We start from the raw sequence: 18,064 nt of genomic DNA, 5'->3' as shown, positions 1-18,064 counted from the left end.
ATAATTTGGGCTGTCAATTCCTTCAACAATCGGACATAGTGGTGTGCCTGGTTTGTGTATTTTTGGCAGGCCATAAATTCTGGGCACACGGGCATAATAAGGTATTAATTTTTTTTGTTGTTTCTTCGGGCCATGTATGGACAGATTTGATTAATTCAGTTGTTTTCTTTTTGTTACGTTTTGTGGGGTTGTAGTTTACCATTCGGTAGGTGTTGTGATCCGATATCAAATGGCTCATTTTTTCAACGTATGTTGTACGGTCTAAAAGGACAGTGGCATTGCCTTTATTTGCTTTCGTGATTATAATGTCTAGGTTATTTTTTAAGGATTTAAGGGCTAGATTTTCGGTTTTGTTTAAGTTGGTGCTTAGTTTTTTGGCACACTTAAAAGAAATAAATCTTGGTTATTTTTATAGTAGTTCACTTTATTATTATGGCTATAGGCTAGTGGGCACCCTGTTCCCACCACCTGCACATCAACTACCCAAACGCCACCATCTCTTTTAATCACTAAGTCTGGCTTATGCAATCCTGCGGAGGTCCTATAATGTGGTTCCACCGCGGTGGAACCACATTATAGTTCCGCCGCGGTCACCCAACCTTTGTTCTTAAAGCAGTTGTTCAGACTGGAGACCACGGCATCATGCCCCTGCATGCGGATCCCATGGGTGTGGAAGCAACACTGGGCTATATGAGACAATGTCTCACTGTAGTGGCAGCGAGCCCTACAGTTGGAGTCGTCACTACCCCATCAAGCTGTGCGGGCTCAAGTAGGCAGGGCATTGATCCTCGTCCTGATAAGGTCAATATACTTGAACCAAGGGAGGAGTCTGGTGCCATCCCTTACCCAATCATGCTGGGGAGGCACCAGATATGACTCTTTTAAAGAAGCACCGTCTACAGAACAACAGAGATGCCCGCCTCTTGTGTTCTGCGGGTGATGACTCAATTAAGGTACCTGATAACGGGACTGGCCTTTAGCCCGCCTAAAGTCTTCTTGTATTAATGGGCTATAGAAAGCCTCTCTGCAGATAGGGGAAGAAGATAGTTCTAACTTCGCGATTCTTGACAGCTGCAGGTGTGGGATCAGCCATCTAAGTGATAGAACCCCCGAGCCCACCATCCTTCACCCTTGCATGGAAATATGGAGTAGGGGTGTCAGGTGGCAGTCGGAGCCATAATCACAAGGCTGAACAGATAGTCCTGTCCATTCGGGACAGTACCGAGATATATGTCCTACTAAGCACCAACTTGTGGTAAAAGCGGGGTGATAGTGGGAGAGGAGAAACAGTCTTTGCTGGGTTTCATTAAAAATTGTTCTAGATGAACTGGTTATGCTTAATGTTTTTATTATTGTTACCTCTTTTTACATATCTATAAAAGCTTTACAGATTAATCTTAGCATTCCTAGCTAGTTATAATTCAAATTTTGCTTTGTAATTTTTAATTAATATTTTAATTAATGCTAACTTTCTTTAAGAACTATTATTCATCCAAGCTGAACACCAGTTTATTATGACATTTATGCCTAGGGACAAATTTACTTCCTGATTACTGTCAGAGAAGGGTTCTCAGAGGTGATATCAAGTATACATAAAATGATTAATTAATATGCCTTTTGGAATATTAATTAATCTTACTGAATTTGTTTTTACTATTCTTGTCTTGTTTTCTGCTGTTGCTGAAATAAATAAACAAAATAGTAGTATGGTATGAATCTTGATTGAATTATAGTTTGGAGTTGCTTCTTAAATTATAACCAAGAGAGAATTTTTTTTTTTTTTTTTTTTTTGTAACAAACGTAAGACAATATGGAGAAATCCCTGATACAGAGGGAACATCCTGATCTTTTTTGTATCAGCTCACCCTCCTCTTCCCTATACACAACTCCCGGATCTCAAATCCCATCCATAATTTTACTAATGACAGTATTCTTCATTCCTTCATTTCATTTAACACCTTGTAATAATCAGATATTCAAAGCTCAATATCTTTCATAACCTTAAAACACTGATCTCCTTGCACTTCTACAAGTGGGGTGAGAACAATTTCAAAGTTACCACAAAGCAGTCTTATTTTCTTTCTCACATGAAAAACCTTACTTTATCTCTTACTTTTCGTAATATCAAGATCTCCAACCAAGACTGGATGATTATGTCAGCTCAGGAAGTACATTGCTAAAAGTGCTGGAACACTCCAGTATATATATATATAAACAACACAGACAGCATTCTATGATTTTAGAAATGTATAAAAGGGAATGTCACTAAGCAAGTTCACTTTGAATTTGTGGAAGAGATTAATGACAGAACAATAATCATGCAGTCATTAGAAACTAAGGCTATGAAACCAATGAATTATATCTGTTCTTCTGGTCAGTTTGGCTGTTTTGTGGGATGAAAAACAAAAGTATTCAGGAGAGCTTAAACTGCAAGCACTGGACTCTGGAGAACTTGGAAACAAGCATATTAAAGCAATGAATCTCACTGCAGTTGGTTTTCATCAGACAGTCATTGGATCTGGTAACAGCCAGTTGAATGTTAGGAGCCGGTGTAGCTCAGTGGATGTGGCGTTTGCACACCACGGCGCTTGACCGCACGAAGGAAGACTTGATTTCGAGTCAAGTCGGCAACTAGAAGAAATTTTTCTAAGCCTTTTTTCGACTGGTTCCCGAGTAAGTTGATCTCTGGCATGGACAAGCAGGTTTTTCGTTCCGTAAACTCAAGAAAATCGACCGTAGAACCCACACTATTTCAGACATTAAATATATATTGTGTTAGGGACCACGAGATGGCAGCACTTGTTGAGCCATTCTCTTCACTGCGTGCCGCTTAATTAGTGATAGCCTTGGGCCAGTTATCTCTGATTGGGTACCAGTGGAGATTGAACTGCCCACTCAGTCTCCAAAAGTTAGATAGGGCTAAAAATGGCCTCGCCTACTCCTTATATATATGGGAATAAAAAGGTGTTAGCTGATTTCTGATTTTGAATGTTAGAATTGCATTTATCTGGTTGTCAGAGACGGCGTGGGGAATTTTGGTGCCTATGTCCAGGAAAGAAAATTGCGGTATTCTAAAAAAAACTTGAAAAATCTCAATTTTTCACCCATGGCTGGGGCCACATTGGCCATAGCCTCACTATGCCTCTGCTGGTTGTATTGTCTTGACTTTGTAAAATATGGGGGGGGGAGGTGCGATTAAGTTCAACTAAACTATTTTCTCATTCTCCTCTTTCATTTTGTGGCAATCTGGAAGATTCTTCATATAGTGTTCCATGAATTACAACTGTCTCTCAAGAAAAACATCATTTCCAACTGCTTGTACATGCAATTAATATACAGTATATAATTCCACATAAGGTGCCAAGAGCAAAGCTACTCAATATGATCAATTATAAGGTATAAATGAGACATTATACAGCCTATAATTTAGCTCTAAGTCAGAAATTACAATTGAAGGATGCACAGGAAGATTGTTTAATGTAAAATCAGGTATATGATAAGGACACACACACACACAATCTTCACTGTTATTCGTCATCTACATTGGTGTTTTCCAAACTTTACACAGCAGAAGATTGGTTTGTTCAATTTTTTTTTTTTGTGGCCCATCATGTGTATGTATCACATGTTTGTATATATAACATGTCAGTTAAACACCGATATATAACATATCAGTTAAACACTGGACCCAAACTAATATGTATTTTCTGTATATGTATTCAGATTCTTTTAAAATTACTTCTTTATAGCTTGATTTTTCTTTATCGACCACTTACACTGCCATTGAATTTTCATGTTTTCAGAGGACCAGCAATTTTTTTTTTTTTTTTTTTCTATGACTGGTGCCCGGCTTCACACAATGGACAAAACATTAGACATACCTAACTGATAGCATGTCAGTCCTCCTCTAGTGCAAATAACAGCCTGTACTCTCCAAGGTATTGACTTCACAAGAGGCTGGAAGTAATTCCAGTCATGCCTGTTGCAGCACTGTCCACAACTGTACCTCAGATGTTGGTCCCAGATACATGGATCTGATGTCTTCCTCTACAGCATTCCAGAGAGAGAGAGAGAGAGATCAGATTTAAATCCAGGGACTTTGCGAACCACTGGATGGTCCCACACTCAGTTGAGTGTTCCTCTAGCCATGCCTGGGCGGTTGTGACCTGGTGGGGGTGGCATACTGTCCTTCTGAAACAGACTGGATTCTGCAGGATGAGCAAAGGCCATGAAAGTGTGTAGGTGATTAGCCAGCACATCTGGTAGCTTGCAGCATTTAAGATTTAAGGACCTCTTAAGACACACTAAGGCTCCCCAAACCATCACAGAGGCCACCACCTCCTTGAAAAGAGCTGACCTGGCATAATGTTTGGGGGGGGGGGGGAGGCATACTTGCACCTTCCTGTCAACTCAGTACAAATGATAACAGGATTCATCAGACCACATGACTCTGGTCCACTCTGCAGAAGTCCAGTTTTGATGGTCCCGACATCAGGCAAGGCACAACAACCAATGACAAGCTGTCAACAGTGGCACATGATTAGGGTGATGGCTATGAGGATATGGTATACCATTCACTAGATGCTGCTGCTTGGACCTCTGACAATGAAACTGGATATGATTTGTGCTGCTGTTGCCCTGAGGTTGGTCTGTACAAGCCTGAACAGTCTACATTGATCCTTGTCATCAATGCCGTGTGGTCAGCTCACTGAGTTCTGATACATCTATTGATGGTATACTCGCGGCAGACCCTTGATACAGTTGCCCTTGAGAATGACCCATCTGTCTTGCACTGATAATATGTCCACGATCAAAGTCACTAAGATTGCCAAATTTACCATGTTTACCAATTGTGATACACTGTTGGGAAGCCTGATGTTTGTCTATTTACCGCCTGCATTCAGTTTGGATAAGTTTCACCCTGCGCGGGGATTGCAGTGTTGACTTCCCATCATCCCTATCTCTAATGTTCTGCCCATTCAGCATACACCACAGTTTGGGAATGCTAATCTAAATGGATCACAAAGTAAATTATACTAGAAGAAATTATAGTTTTCTTTTATTCTTTTCTCAAGTATTAGCAAACAAGTTTCCATATGAAGATACCTTAAGTATAATTTACTTTCTAACCAAGCAAAAAAAATTTGTTACAACTATATCTCATCCATATTTTACCCCCCCCCCCAACCTGCCATGATGTCTATAGATGTCCAGCTAAATTGGGATACGATTCTGTAACACCTGTTGAATAACATGGATAAGAAGTGCAATTTGGTCTCACTATTTCATCCATCTCGGCCGGTAGGGAAGTTAATAATATAGCAATAATGCAACATTTTGATACCTGCATATAGAAAATATCACATCTCCATTAATTTAGCTGTCAGTATCTCCATAAGAATAGCGCCCACTGATAAGACTTCAATAAAGGCCAAAGTAGTCCAGGTAGTAATCCTTCCCATAATGCATAGCAATGTTTCCAAAAGGGAGAATGTTGGCATGCATTATGAGATAGTAATAAAGTCTCCCATATACTAACCATGTGTATCATGGGAGACTGAGGCAATACAGAAGTTATCACAACCCTTGTGATACACAGACATCCAGAATAAAATTTCTACTCTATTCCACACCACAAAGTAGTGACACAGTACAGAGGTTAAATTCACATTTCCCCATCTATTTGATTACTTGTTCGAGTAATAACATATAAAGCAATCTTAATGACTTGAAACACTCCAATTTTTGTTTCAAGTGAGTTCATACCAAACAATGGCACACTGCTGACAATGCATATAAATGATGCAGTTTTCAAATGGACATTAGGATGTTAGGATTAAACCATTTGTTTCCTCAGTCAAATCATTAAAGTACAAGATGAAAGGGAAAATGAAACAGAAGTTGAGAATGAATGCAGCCAAGAAAGAGGAGCAAGAGCTACATTTTTCTTTGAGTGGTGTGTGATTGGAATAGTTTGCTTTTAGACGGGGTGGTGAGTGTAAGTATTGTGAATGAATGTGGGTGATATGTAGCCTCCCTCAATGAGTTCTTGACTTCCAAGAGGTCTCTGATAACATCTTGCACAGTATGGATTCTCTAAAAGAATAGACAAATCGGAAACTTTTGCAAGAAACTAATTCAAATAGAATGAAATAAAATTTATATTTCATTTAATTAAATGCAAATTAAAGAAACTGTCATCATTTGGGTATTTGTAATCCTGATTCAATAATTCTGTTTTATATAACATTCCAACTTTCTCTTCTCCTGAAGAAATGATAGCTTAATTGATTCTTTACTTCACCATATTTTCTTGGTAACAGTCGTATCAGCTCTACACTTTAAGTGCTCTAATATAACAGCAATGTTTAGATTAGAAGTTTTTAGAATAGATCAGAACAAAATGTTTCTCATTAATATTTTATTTTTTAACAGTGTCTGTGAAGGCATTCTATTGATGCTCTGAATCTGCATGCTAGAATGCCTATTATATCAAATATTGATCTATCACTCAATAGGTCTGAACACACAATGCAGATTGTCATTGGTAAGTTATCATCTGAATTGTCGATAAGTCAGTATCTCCAAGATGACAATTCATGTGACAATATCACATGAATTGTCGTCTCAATATTATGGATGCAGTTTTAGGAGATAGGAACAATTACAAGAACTAGCCACGGTCACTTGAATGCAATATCAACCACTACAGGTTACTATCTGGCAAGATTGAACCTACAATGGGTATGAACTGTCTTTTGAGGTTGCTGTGGCCAGAGCAGAAAACATTTCCCACTGGACTATGGTAAGAAGGCTCAAATCAAACAGACTCTATGCAAGGAAGCTGTGGTGGTATGCATCCCATTAACCAAAAATCAACATAGACTTGTCAAAACTGATGCCATGAATGAGTGAATCGGAGCCCTGACAAATGTGGTACAGTTCTGTTCTCTGATGAGTCCTGTTTTAGCCTACAAACAGATTCTAAATAATGATTGATCTGGAGAGGATGGGTAATGCAGTACCAAATCTCCAGTATCAGAGAAAGGGACACTAAAGTTGAGGCAGTGGTGTTCTCATGTAGAGTGGAATAATGAGCAACAGTCCCATCCCTCTTCGTGTTTTTGATAAGGATACCATAATTGTGCAGAGGTATTGAGAACAGTGTACCCTATGTACAACTTTGTAAGGGTGCAGTTGTCCCAGATTATTTTCTTTTCATGAATGACAATGACACCGTTCAAGTACTGGAGTAATATCTTAAAATGGGAGATATTCAGTGGCTGTTGGCATGCAATGCATCACCCAAGGACATCAGTTTGAAGTTAGTGATTGTTCTGGCCATGGCAGTCATTGAATATCTCCCATTATGTTGCCACAGAAGCTCACAAACATCCTTATATCAAGCATGATCCACCATTTAGCTGTTAGAGGGATCATATGCTGTAATGATGCTATGTGACTGCATAACATATTGTGTCACTGTGTTGGCTTCAATGTGATATTTTTTTTATTTTTATTTTTTTAATTCTTACGAGGGTGGTCTGAAAAGTTCTCAGCCTAACAATGAAAAACAAATTTATAATTTCAAAATTATTTTTATTTTTCAACATAATCTCCCTTAAGACTAATACATTTATTTCAGCGATGCTCCACGCTATTATGCCATCCCTGTAGTGGTTCTCAGTAAGATCTGCAATATACCCCTCTACAGCTGCAATCACCTCTTGATTCTAGTCTCAGCAATTTCATGCACTTTGACTTGCACATCATCCAATACCATATCATGTACTTGATCAATGATTTCTAGTATTGTTACACTTTTTGGACGTCCTTCATGTGGATCATCTTCAAGGCTGGTACGGCCATGTTTAAACTCGGCAGCCCATTTCTTAATTGTTGAAAAATGAAGGAGAAGAGTGTCCATAAACTTTTATGAACTTAGAATGAATTTCTTTTGGCGTTAAACCTTCTTTTACAAAGAATTTTATAACCACACGATACTCAATTTTATCCATTGCAAGGGATACAGACAACACTTTTGCTTCAGACAGCTGTATAAAACAAACTACTTGATAGAATGACTTGCAATTTCGCATGGATGCTTATGACAGATGTACCAACTAAGAAAAAAAAATCTTGTCGATAGTGTTGCCATCTATGGTTGAGGCCAAGAGCTTTTCAGACCACCCTCATATATACTCTATGTAATGTGATGCGGAAATTTTTCAACGTTTTCCTTCCAAAAAGACTACCTTCTATGATAATGTCTATAAGTAAGGTATAATCATTGGCTTCATTCATTTGTTAAAAATATAAATTGGTTTCTGGAGCAAAATTGATGTAAATTTTTATGAATTGCTTAATCACCAGATATAAAACAAAGGCATTTGAAAAAAATGGTTTCTGCCTCTGTATCCACTGAGAACTGTATTTTCTGTCATACAAAAGGCAACAAACAGCATTTCAAACTCTTGATAAGTTCATATGTCATATCTAATAGTCCTGGCTACATGTGGGAGGTGTGTGTGTGTGTGTTCCCCCTTCTTAAAGGAGGAATCCAACATCATACAGTGCATTACATCCATGTTTTCACTGTTCTTGTAGAGATAAAAATGATAAGAACAATCAGTAAGTTTGTTTTTACTTTGTGCAAGAAGAAATTTTACAGTATTATCTATAAACAGATGTGGAACATTTTAGAAACAACAAGAAATTATCATTAAATAATAACGTACAATATTCAAAGAGAAAACTTTTCAAAACAGTACTTCAACATATCAAAAGTTGAATATCTTCAACAAGTTTTCATTACTGAATATCATTTTTTTCTGCAGGAAAACATCCAGATAAATGCATTTAGCATACATTAATAGGGAAGAACTGAATTCACATTTTCTTAGTCTATGAGATCTGATATTCATAAGAACAAGTACCAACATAAATTTAATAAAGCATCTGATACATACTGAAAAATTAAGAGGGACATGTCAAAATCTGAAAGAGTCAGATTATTTAAAGTGAGATATCTGATTTATTCCCTTGAAAATAATCAGAGTGAGTAAAACATTTTCAGAGATTCAGCAACATATTAAAAGAATAACTGCAGACACAATAATAATATATAAACTGTAAAGACAAGCTCAGATTACCATTCTGCAAGGATATATAAACTGTGTATTTTTGGGAAAATGGGAAATCATTATAATGCACCATCTTTAGAAGAATTTAGTAGTCCTCTAAATAGACCAGTGGCACTTCTCATTAGAAGTGAGCAAGTGAAAGCATATCATTAAGATGTCAGGACATACTGGGCCAAGTCACCAACTGCATTCATCATGAACTGTGTGATGGATTAAGAAGAGCTAAGAGGTGGATGGGGGAGGTGAGTGGTCCAACACTATACAGTGTATTACATCCACGTTTTCACTGTTCTTGTATTTATAGAGATAAAAATGAAGAGAACAAATCAGGGAGTTTGTTTTTACTTTGCGCAAGAAAAACATTTTACAGTATTATCTATAAACAGATATGCAATATTTCAGAAATAATAACATACAATATTCAAAGAGAACACTTTTCCAAACAGTACAGTATTCTCAAAAATTTGACATAATAGTTACTTGATTTTGAGTGCTATATAAGTCTATATTCTTAAAATGTGTTATGTGCAGATTTCACTAAACCTATCCTTTAAGACAAACCTAGCAGCCCATGAATGCAATACTGCACAGTACAGTCAATTCTCATTATAGCAAACTCATAAAAACTAACAGAATAATTTGTTATTTTGATTACAATGATGCTAGGCACTTTGGTTGGGGATTTTTGGTTGTTCGTTACAGCAAACAAGTTAACTAATAAGGTTTTTGCTATAGTGAGAGATGGCTATATGTGCTTTGCCTTCTGTATTTAGTTATAAATTACTTTCAAAATAACTTCATAATGGCAATTAAGATATTATTAACTCTTCAAAGGGGAAATAAGTTTGACAAAAATCAGTTATAATTTATGTTTTATAATGGAAAAAATATAAAACAATTTATGAAAGTGCTTTTAAATTTTTTAGACTTTTTTTTAGTCAAAGGACTGCTTGAATTTCTCAGTGTCATGCATTCATATGTTGAAAGATTTCTGCAATATTTGTGTAATGATTAAAAATAGAAAAGAAATGCAAGAAATTAGTGCAGGGATGCATGCAATCAGGATAAAGGCCAATGAATTTTAATGATCATCAATATAATTAAAGTATGTGTTATTATAATAAACTAAATTCAAGATATTGGAATAGAACAGAAGGAATGTAGTTCTGCACAGAGTATGAGTTAAAAAATATGCTCAATACAGAATCAAACTAAGTTACTGCACCATTTTCTTCCCAAACAGAAATAATTAATACAATAAAATAAAATAAAAAATCAAATTTAATTTGTAATAATCTTTCTTGCTCAGGCAATAAGCAAATTTATAACAGCCCCAACATCTTGATTTCTATTCCTTAATTCTCACGTTAAATGAAAATATGGAACCTTATATTCCTGATTAGCTGAGGTTCCATATTTTTATTTAACGTGAGAATTAAGGAATAGAAATCAAGATGTTGGGGCTGTTATAAATTTGCTTATTGCCTGAGCAAGAAAGATTATTACAAATTAAATTTGATTTTTTATTTTATTGTATTAATTATTTCTGTTGGGAAGAAAATGGTGCAGTAACTTAGTTTGATTCTGTATATAACTGATATCAATTATATCATTATATACATATATCTGTTGCTAGCCTATGTGTGTGCATATATTTTATGTTGTTAAAAAGAAAATTTCATTGAGATATCTTTACATAGAGTAGAAAATAAGATATACCTATTAATTTCATATGACAATCTTAAAGTACAAATCAGCTACAAAAACGAATGTAGCATTGTTTCTCTATAACAAGATTCAACAAAGTTTGATAAGTAACTTACTCATGAGTCACTATTAACAATAATATAAATCTTTAAGATTTAAATGTAACAAGGCATATTAAAACTGACAACTGTCAAGATTAGCAACTGTTGACTGTGACTATTGGCAATGAGCTGTGTCATCAGCAAATGTATATCATTTACTTTGGAAGGCAACAGAAGGAATGAGAAAGTAAAATTCAAGGTATGCTTATGCTTACATCCTTAAACTAAACACAAGAGTTAAAAATTCTTCATAAGATATTCGTATCCAGCCATCCTGATCTGTGTCATGATGCCTGAAAGCTGCTGTCAAGGTCTGAAAGAATATTATGTATAAAATTAATCCAATGCTTTTACAAAACTATCTTATATTATTATGCAGTAGTATATTCTCCATTATCCAAATGTGAATTATTCTTTAACTTACTGAGCATATGATTCATAACATTATGCACTATAAACATATACACAGAATATTTGCCTCATGAAAGCAGATATAGTCTTGTGTGGTTCATCCCCTGCAGCATAAACATGAGCACACAAGGAGCAGGATGTGTGAGAAGAGCACATTTTGAGGTCTTCTAGCTAAACGAAGAGTCTATACATTCCTGAGCACATCAATTTAGTGATTATATTAGTTTTTTCAGAGCATACACCTTAGGAAAATGTCTGAGAAATGGAAGAAAGTTGTGTTCATTATAAAACAAAAGCTTCAATTAATTGAAAATTTATAAAGGGAATCAGCAATAAAGCTTACAGAAAATATTGCAATGGGATCAAGCTGTTTACTACATAAACAAAATGTAAGTTGGAGGAATTCATAATACTGTAATAGTGGTAGGTTCTTCCAAATTAAAAAGTTCATAAAAATCATCTTATTAAAGCTTACATTTAGCTCTACTTCAATAGTTCAATTAAAAATGAGCAGAAGGAATACCTGTCTCTGGTCCAATGTATACATATAAAGTCATATTTCATAAAGCACTTAAACTAAAACACAACTTCTCTGTGTTATTTGGGCTCACCAGATTTAAGCAACAATAGGGTACTTGCAAACTTTCTGCATAAGGGAAATGGCTCAATGCTTGTGTAACAGAAGCTGATGTATTTTCCTTAAAATTTCAGAAACGTTTTGGAAGAAAATCTGCATTCTGATCAAATCTATAATGCAGATAAGATTATTCTTTAATATCGATCTTCCAATATAGGTATATTGGAAATTCTTGTCTACAAAAACTCTTTCACAAAAGAAAATCTACTCCAAGACAATAATTTAACATGTTCAGATTGGGACATGAAGAAATGTCTTGGACTGACTTTGTGGTGAGATGAGATGTTTCCTCTTGGATATCCTGTTTGCATATCAGCAGATGCACCACATATCATGATGAGTTCCTCAATTATAACCAACTGCGCTTGGGAGGAGAAGGAATGTGTTTGTTTCAGGATATATCAGAAAACGAAATTCCATATATGTTTGGTATATTTGAATCCATTATGGAAAAGGAACTGGAAGATAGAAACAACAAAGTGGTGTCTGCAATTGAGAAGACAGTGGGACAAACAGTCCCAGAGACCGAAAAGCCACAAGAAGAGGTGGATTTCACAAGAGACATTAAAGATAATTCACGAAGAAAGAGATTAGCAAAGATGCAATGTACAAAGTCAAGGGAGATGAGAGGTGGAAGAATCATCTGATCTCGCAATAGTATAAAACATGATGAAAGAGTTGGATTTCTTCTAAGTAAAAGAAGAAGAGAAGCATTGTTAAGATACAAACCAGTTAAGATACAAATACAGACAGAATAATAATGGCAAGATTTTCAGCAAGACCATTTAAATTCATGGCAATTCAGGTCTGTTCCTACTTCAGAAAGTACTGAAGATGAATACAGTTATTCTATAGCAACTTGAAAATAGCCTTGAAATCAGTACCAAAGAAAGATATACTGATTTTTAGATATAAGATATACTAATATTTTTTTTTATGTTTCGTAAATGAGTGTAAGGAATGCGAGTTGTGTCGGGAGTGAAAGAATGAAGAGACTGGGTGTTATGAATATAAGGCAGGATTGTGAAAGTGTAGTCTTAGCAGAAGCTTTGAATGATAGTGCCCAAAATATGAATGTGAGTTTGAAAGAAGTAACTGAAAGTAATAATGTGGATGATGAGATGCCAGTGTGGAAAGAAATTGCATGCTTACGTGGACTCCTTCACAAGACAAAATGTGACTCGAGTGACTGGAGAAATGATTGATGTGTGATACAGAAGGATAGAGAATGAAAGAAAGAGTGAATGGGAAAAGCAGAAAAGTGCAAGAAACTAGGAGAAAAGAGATATTATTATATGGTGATTCAATGACAAGAGGTATACTTAATGAGAAAGTGACAAAAGCATGTTTTCCACAGGTGAGAAGATGAAGGATGTTAGTGAAGCTATAACTATGCAGAAGAAAGAAGCGAACGAGTTAACTGTTTTGTCAGGTGCAAATGATTTGAAAGGTGAGAAATATGCAATGAGAAAAGATATGAAAGAGTTGTTAGAAGAAGCAAAAATGAAGAGTAAGAAAGTAAAGATTATGAGTCTGTTGCCTTGGTATGATATGACAAAACTCAGAAGAAGGGCCATGATTGCCAATGAGAAGAATGTGCAGGAGGAATGGTGTGCAGTTTATTGATGTACTGGGTGAGTTGGGTGGATGAAAGGCCTTATATATATTCCCAATGGTCTACATTTGAATGGTTGTGGAATTAGATGTTTGGAGAAAGTGTTGTTTAGTGAAAGTGTAGTAGTAGTGCAAAACCAAAAAATTAGAGATATTAGGGAGGATTAAATCAAGCACATGTCAGGCCACCCCTGTGATAAATGAGCGCATGCACAGTAATGATTATGCAATGGCAAATGGGATTTCATAGGTTTCCAATTTGAATGGGTTGGTAATGACATTACACACAGGGATGTTGAAATGCATGTACACGAATGCAAGAAGTATAAGGACAAAATAAACTTCAGGAGTTTTTGGCATTGGTCAGCTCAACTTGGCCAAAAATTAAAGGCATCAGTGAGACTTGGTTGAATGAAAGATAGAATGTAAGGGGTATTGCATTTTCAGGGAGGATAAAGGGAATAGGACAGGAGGTGAGATATTGTTAATGATAGCTGAAGAATTACAACCAACAAAATTAGAAGTTAAAGAAGATTTTAGGTCTGGGGAGATGGTTCATTTAAGGCTGTCTGGTGTGAGAGAGGCAAATAGGACAAAATATATTGTTGGGGTGCTGCTATAGACCGGGGGGGGGTCCACAGAAAGATCTAGATGCGTGTATCAGCAGATTAGCACAAGGAGTGTAGGCCAAACAATTATTATGGGAGACTTTAAGTAGGGAACATTGATTGGAGGGAGGAAAGGGGGCAATCAAGATGTAACTGGGATTCATACAGTAGCTAATGGATAATTACATGAAACAACATGTTACAGGGGAGATAAGGGGTTCCTGAGTGTTGGATGTTAACAGCATCAGAAGATATATCCATAACCAAGGTAGACACTCTACCTCCAATTGGAGAGAGTGACTATGTGGTCTTTCTTCTTCTGGGAAGTTGCCAAACATGTGGAATTATCTGTCAAGAAGATGTTTATGTTCAACTATAAGGCTAGTGATTATGAGAGACTCAGGAGTCATCTTGGAACAGTACTGTGGCTTGAGAAGATACAAAAAAAGAATGTCAGTAGAGCATGGCAAGTGGTCAGAGACTGCGTAAGAGTAGCAGTATCAAACTGCATACTCAAGGTCAAGAGGATAAACCAAGTTGGAATTAAGTGGACGAGTAGGGATATAAAGCAAGAGCTGCAAAAAAAGAAAACATTGTGGAGGGAATATAAAGAAAAAAAGCAACCAGCATACTCATGAGCAGTACAAAGTGCAAGCAAGATGTGTGACTAGTATAGTAAGAAAGGCCAAATCAAACTATAAGAGAGAATTAGCTAAACAGATCAAAGTAAACCCAAAAGATATTTTTTTGCTATGTAACAAGTAAGAGCAAAAATGATTATGGCAGGATGACTTTAAACAATACTCATGGTAGGAAGGTGACTAAGCCAAAAGAAATAGTTGAGTTTTTGAGTGATCATTTTGCAAAGGTATATCATCCAGGTGGAGATTTTACAGTTGCTGAGACACATATCAAAATAGGTAGATGGACAGGAGGTTTTCAGCATATTAAAAAAAATATTAATGCAAACACAGCAGTGGGACAGGATAGCATATCAGCCCATGTACTATGTGAACGTGCAAGAGAACTGGCATCGCCTCTGACGAAGTTGTTCAATCTAAGTCTCAGCTCTGGTAGGGTTCCAAGGGAGTAAAAAAAATGGAACTATCTTAAAGTAAGATAGTTCCTTTGCATAAAGGTGATTAAGATAGTTCCATTGCACAATTCCACATAGGCATAAAGGTGGCTCCAAGACAAAGGTAGCAAACTGCAGACCAATTAATATATCAAGAGTGGCTATTAAAGTATTGGAAAAGTTGGTGAAAGGTAAAATACAACAGTGGGTGGATAGGGATGTGATACTCTAATATTGGGCTGCATGGCTTAGTAAAAGGTAGGTCCTGTCTTAGTAATGTATTCACATTTTATAATAAAGTGCCAGCAGAATTGGATACAGGTAATGCTACACCATGATACTGCTCGACTTCGCTAAGGCATTTGACAGAATACCACATAGAAAACTATTACAAAAGCTTCAGCAAATGGGAATGGATATGAGACTAGCAGCATGGATAGGAGTGGCTGACAGACACCAGTGAGTAGTATATAGGGTGAAGTGGAATCTAAGAGAATGATGGTGACTAGTGGAATACCTCAGGATTTGGTACTAGGGCCACTACTCTTTAATTTGTACATCAATGACATAGGGAAAGATTTAAGAGAGGATATTCAGTTGTTTGCTGATGATGCAAAACTGGGTCGAGCAATAGTAGTTGATAAAGGTGATTTAAATATCCTGCAGGATGATTTAAATAAATTGGTATTGTGGGCAAAAGATAATATTGATTGTCAATTTAATGTTGCAAAATGTAAGGTTATGCATTCAGGTTAGAAAGGTTGCATATAGTGTATCAAAGGATTACTTGGATGTTGAAAAACATGCTAACAAGTAGAGATTGGAAAGTTATTACTCCTCTTTATAAGGCTATGATTCAGCAACATCTTGCCTACTGTGCACAGATTTGGTCACCCGGGGTTCTTGGGGGACCAGGAGGTGGTGAGAGGATTCAGAGACAAGTGACCTAGATGGTGACAGGTCTGTGGAATATTCCCCATGAGGATAGGTTGAAGATTTGTGGATTACAAAGTTTAGCTGATAGGCAGAAAAGAAGGGCATGATAGAAATTTGCAAGATATTAAAGAAATTTTATAAAATTGATGCAAGCGAAATTTCTCAATATATGACAAATAGTCAGAGAACTAGAGGCCATCCATGGAAGTTGTGTACAAATGTGGTTAGTAGGGGGTGTGCAGACCATTTTTTGCATGAAGAGTGGTGAGTAAGTGGAATAGACTGCCAGAATTAGCTGTGTGTTCCCTGATGGTGAATGGATTCAAGGAGAGGTATGATAGGATTTGTGTGTATAATGGTTAATTTGGGTCTCCCATGACGAGTCTCCAGACTCCATGGAGATGCCGTAAAATAATAATAATAATAATTATTATTATTGGAGGAGATTGAAATGTGAAGATTGGAAAGGACAATGAAGGATGGGAAAGAATGATGTGCAAATATGGATATGGAGAAAACAATCGAAGAGGAGAAAGAATGCTTGAATTTGCTATGAAGCATGACAAGGTAATTTGTAACACACATTTCCAGCAAAAAGACTACAGGAAGTGAACATGGCAGTAACCAGATGGAAGAATTACGAACATGCTAGACATGATACTCAGAAACAGAGATGGGCCACATCAGTTCAACAATGTTGAACATTTCAAAGAGCAGACATGGAATCGAATCATAGTGATTGTCAATATCAAGTTGAAACTCAAGTGAAGCGACAAGTAAAGGCATAGTTTCAAAATCAGAGAGATATGAAGACACTGAGTGAGGAAATTACAGGGAAAGTGTATAGGAAAAAGCTCAAGGAAGAACTAAAATCCATTATGGAAAAGGAACTGGATTACAGAAATAAAGTGACATCTGCAATCAAGAAAGCAGTGGAACAAACAGTCCCAGAGACAGAAAAAGCCAGAGAGATGGATCTTACAGGGATATGTTAAAGATAATTCAAAAAGCTCTAAAGATTAGGAGAGAGATCTCTGTGGAAATGGAAGAAGAATATACAGCAAAATGCAAGGGAATGAAGAAGGCATTAAGAGAGACAAATTAAAATGGCTTGAGGAACAGTGTAAGGATATCAATAAATATTTGGGTGAATAACACATAACAAGATAAGGATATAAGATGATCAGAAATGAAGTCCAAAGCAAAGAGCCAAAAATAAGCGGTCAAATCTTGATGAATATAGAAGAAATAGGAGAGAGAGATGAACAAGATACTGCTCAGAGTTATATAAGACACAGGGAGATGTTGAGGTCCACAAGAAGTTAATTGATGAATTGGGGGAAATATCCCCACCAAGCACAGATTAGAGAAAGAAAAATACTGAGGGACGAGGTTGTCAAGGCAGAAAACATCTGAAAAACTATAAAGCCCTGGGAATGATGAGATCATTGGAGAGATGTTGAAACTTGGTGATGAGGTGATAACAGACAAACTGTACCAGTTATTTAGCATGACATGAGAGGAAGACAAAACACCAAAAGAATGGACAAGATCAATCCTAATACCTATTCACAAAAAAAGGAAGTAAAATGAACTGCAAAAATTACAGACCAGTAGCTCTAACAGTGCTTATGATGATATTAACAGAAAGAAGAAAAAAAACTAATCAAAGAAAATCTAGAAGATGAGCAAGTAGGATTTAGAAGAGACAGAAGTACTGTGTGCCAAATACTACTGTTAAGATTAATAGTGGAAAAAGCTCTACGTAAAAATAAAAATGTTTATACTTGTTTTGTTGACTTTCAGAAAGCATTTGATAGTATAGATTAGAA

At 36.3% G+C, this 18,064-nt stretch overlaps 1 protein-coding gene across 2 annotated transcripts in view; it reads right to left on the bottom strand.

Moving 5' to 3' along the window:
• Positions 1-9,469: 9,469 nt before the first annotated feature.
• The window catches only part of Alg-2 (Apoptosis-linked gene-2), a 72,353-nt gene continuing 63,758 nt past the window's right edge, over positions 9,470-18,064 (bottom strand). For both annotated transcript variants that reach the window (XM_090401181.1, XM_090401180.1), the window contains one exon: positions 9,470-11,264. In XM_090401181.1, coding sequence (XP_090257307.1) covers positions 11,236-11,264 — 29 coding nt within the window. In that variant the 3' untranslated portion in view covers positions 9,470-11,235. The remainder of the gene's footprint in view (positions 11,265-18,064) is intronic.

The sequence above is a fragment of the Typopeltis vanoorti genome, chromosome 12, assembly GCF_054136105.1.
Source record: "Typopeltis vanoorti isolate ZY-2024b chromosome 12, IOZ_Tvanoo_1.0, whole genome shotgun sequence".
NCBI lineage: Eukaryota > Metazoa > Arthropoda > Arachnida > Uropygi > Thelyphonidae > Typopeltis > Typopeltis vanoorti.
The sequence above is the reverse complement of the archived record's forward strand: the minus strand, read 5'-3'. Positions and strand labels throughout refer to the sequence as shown.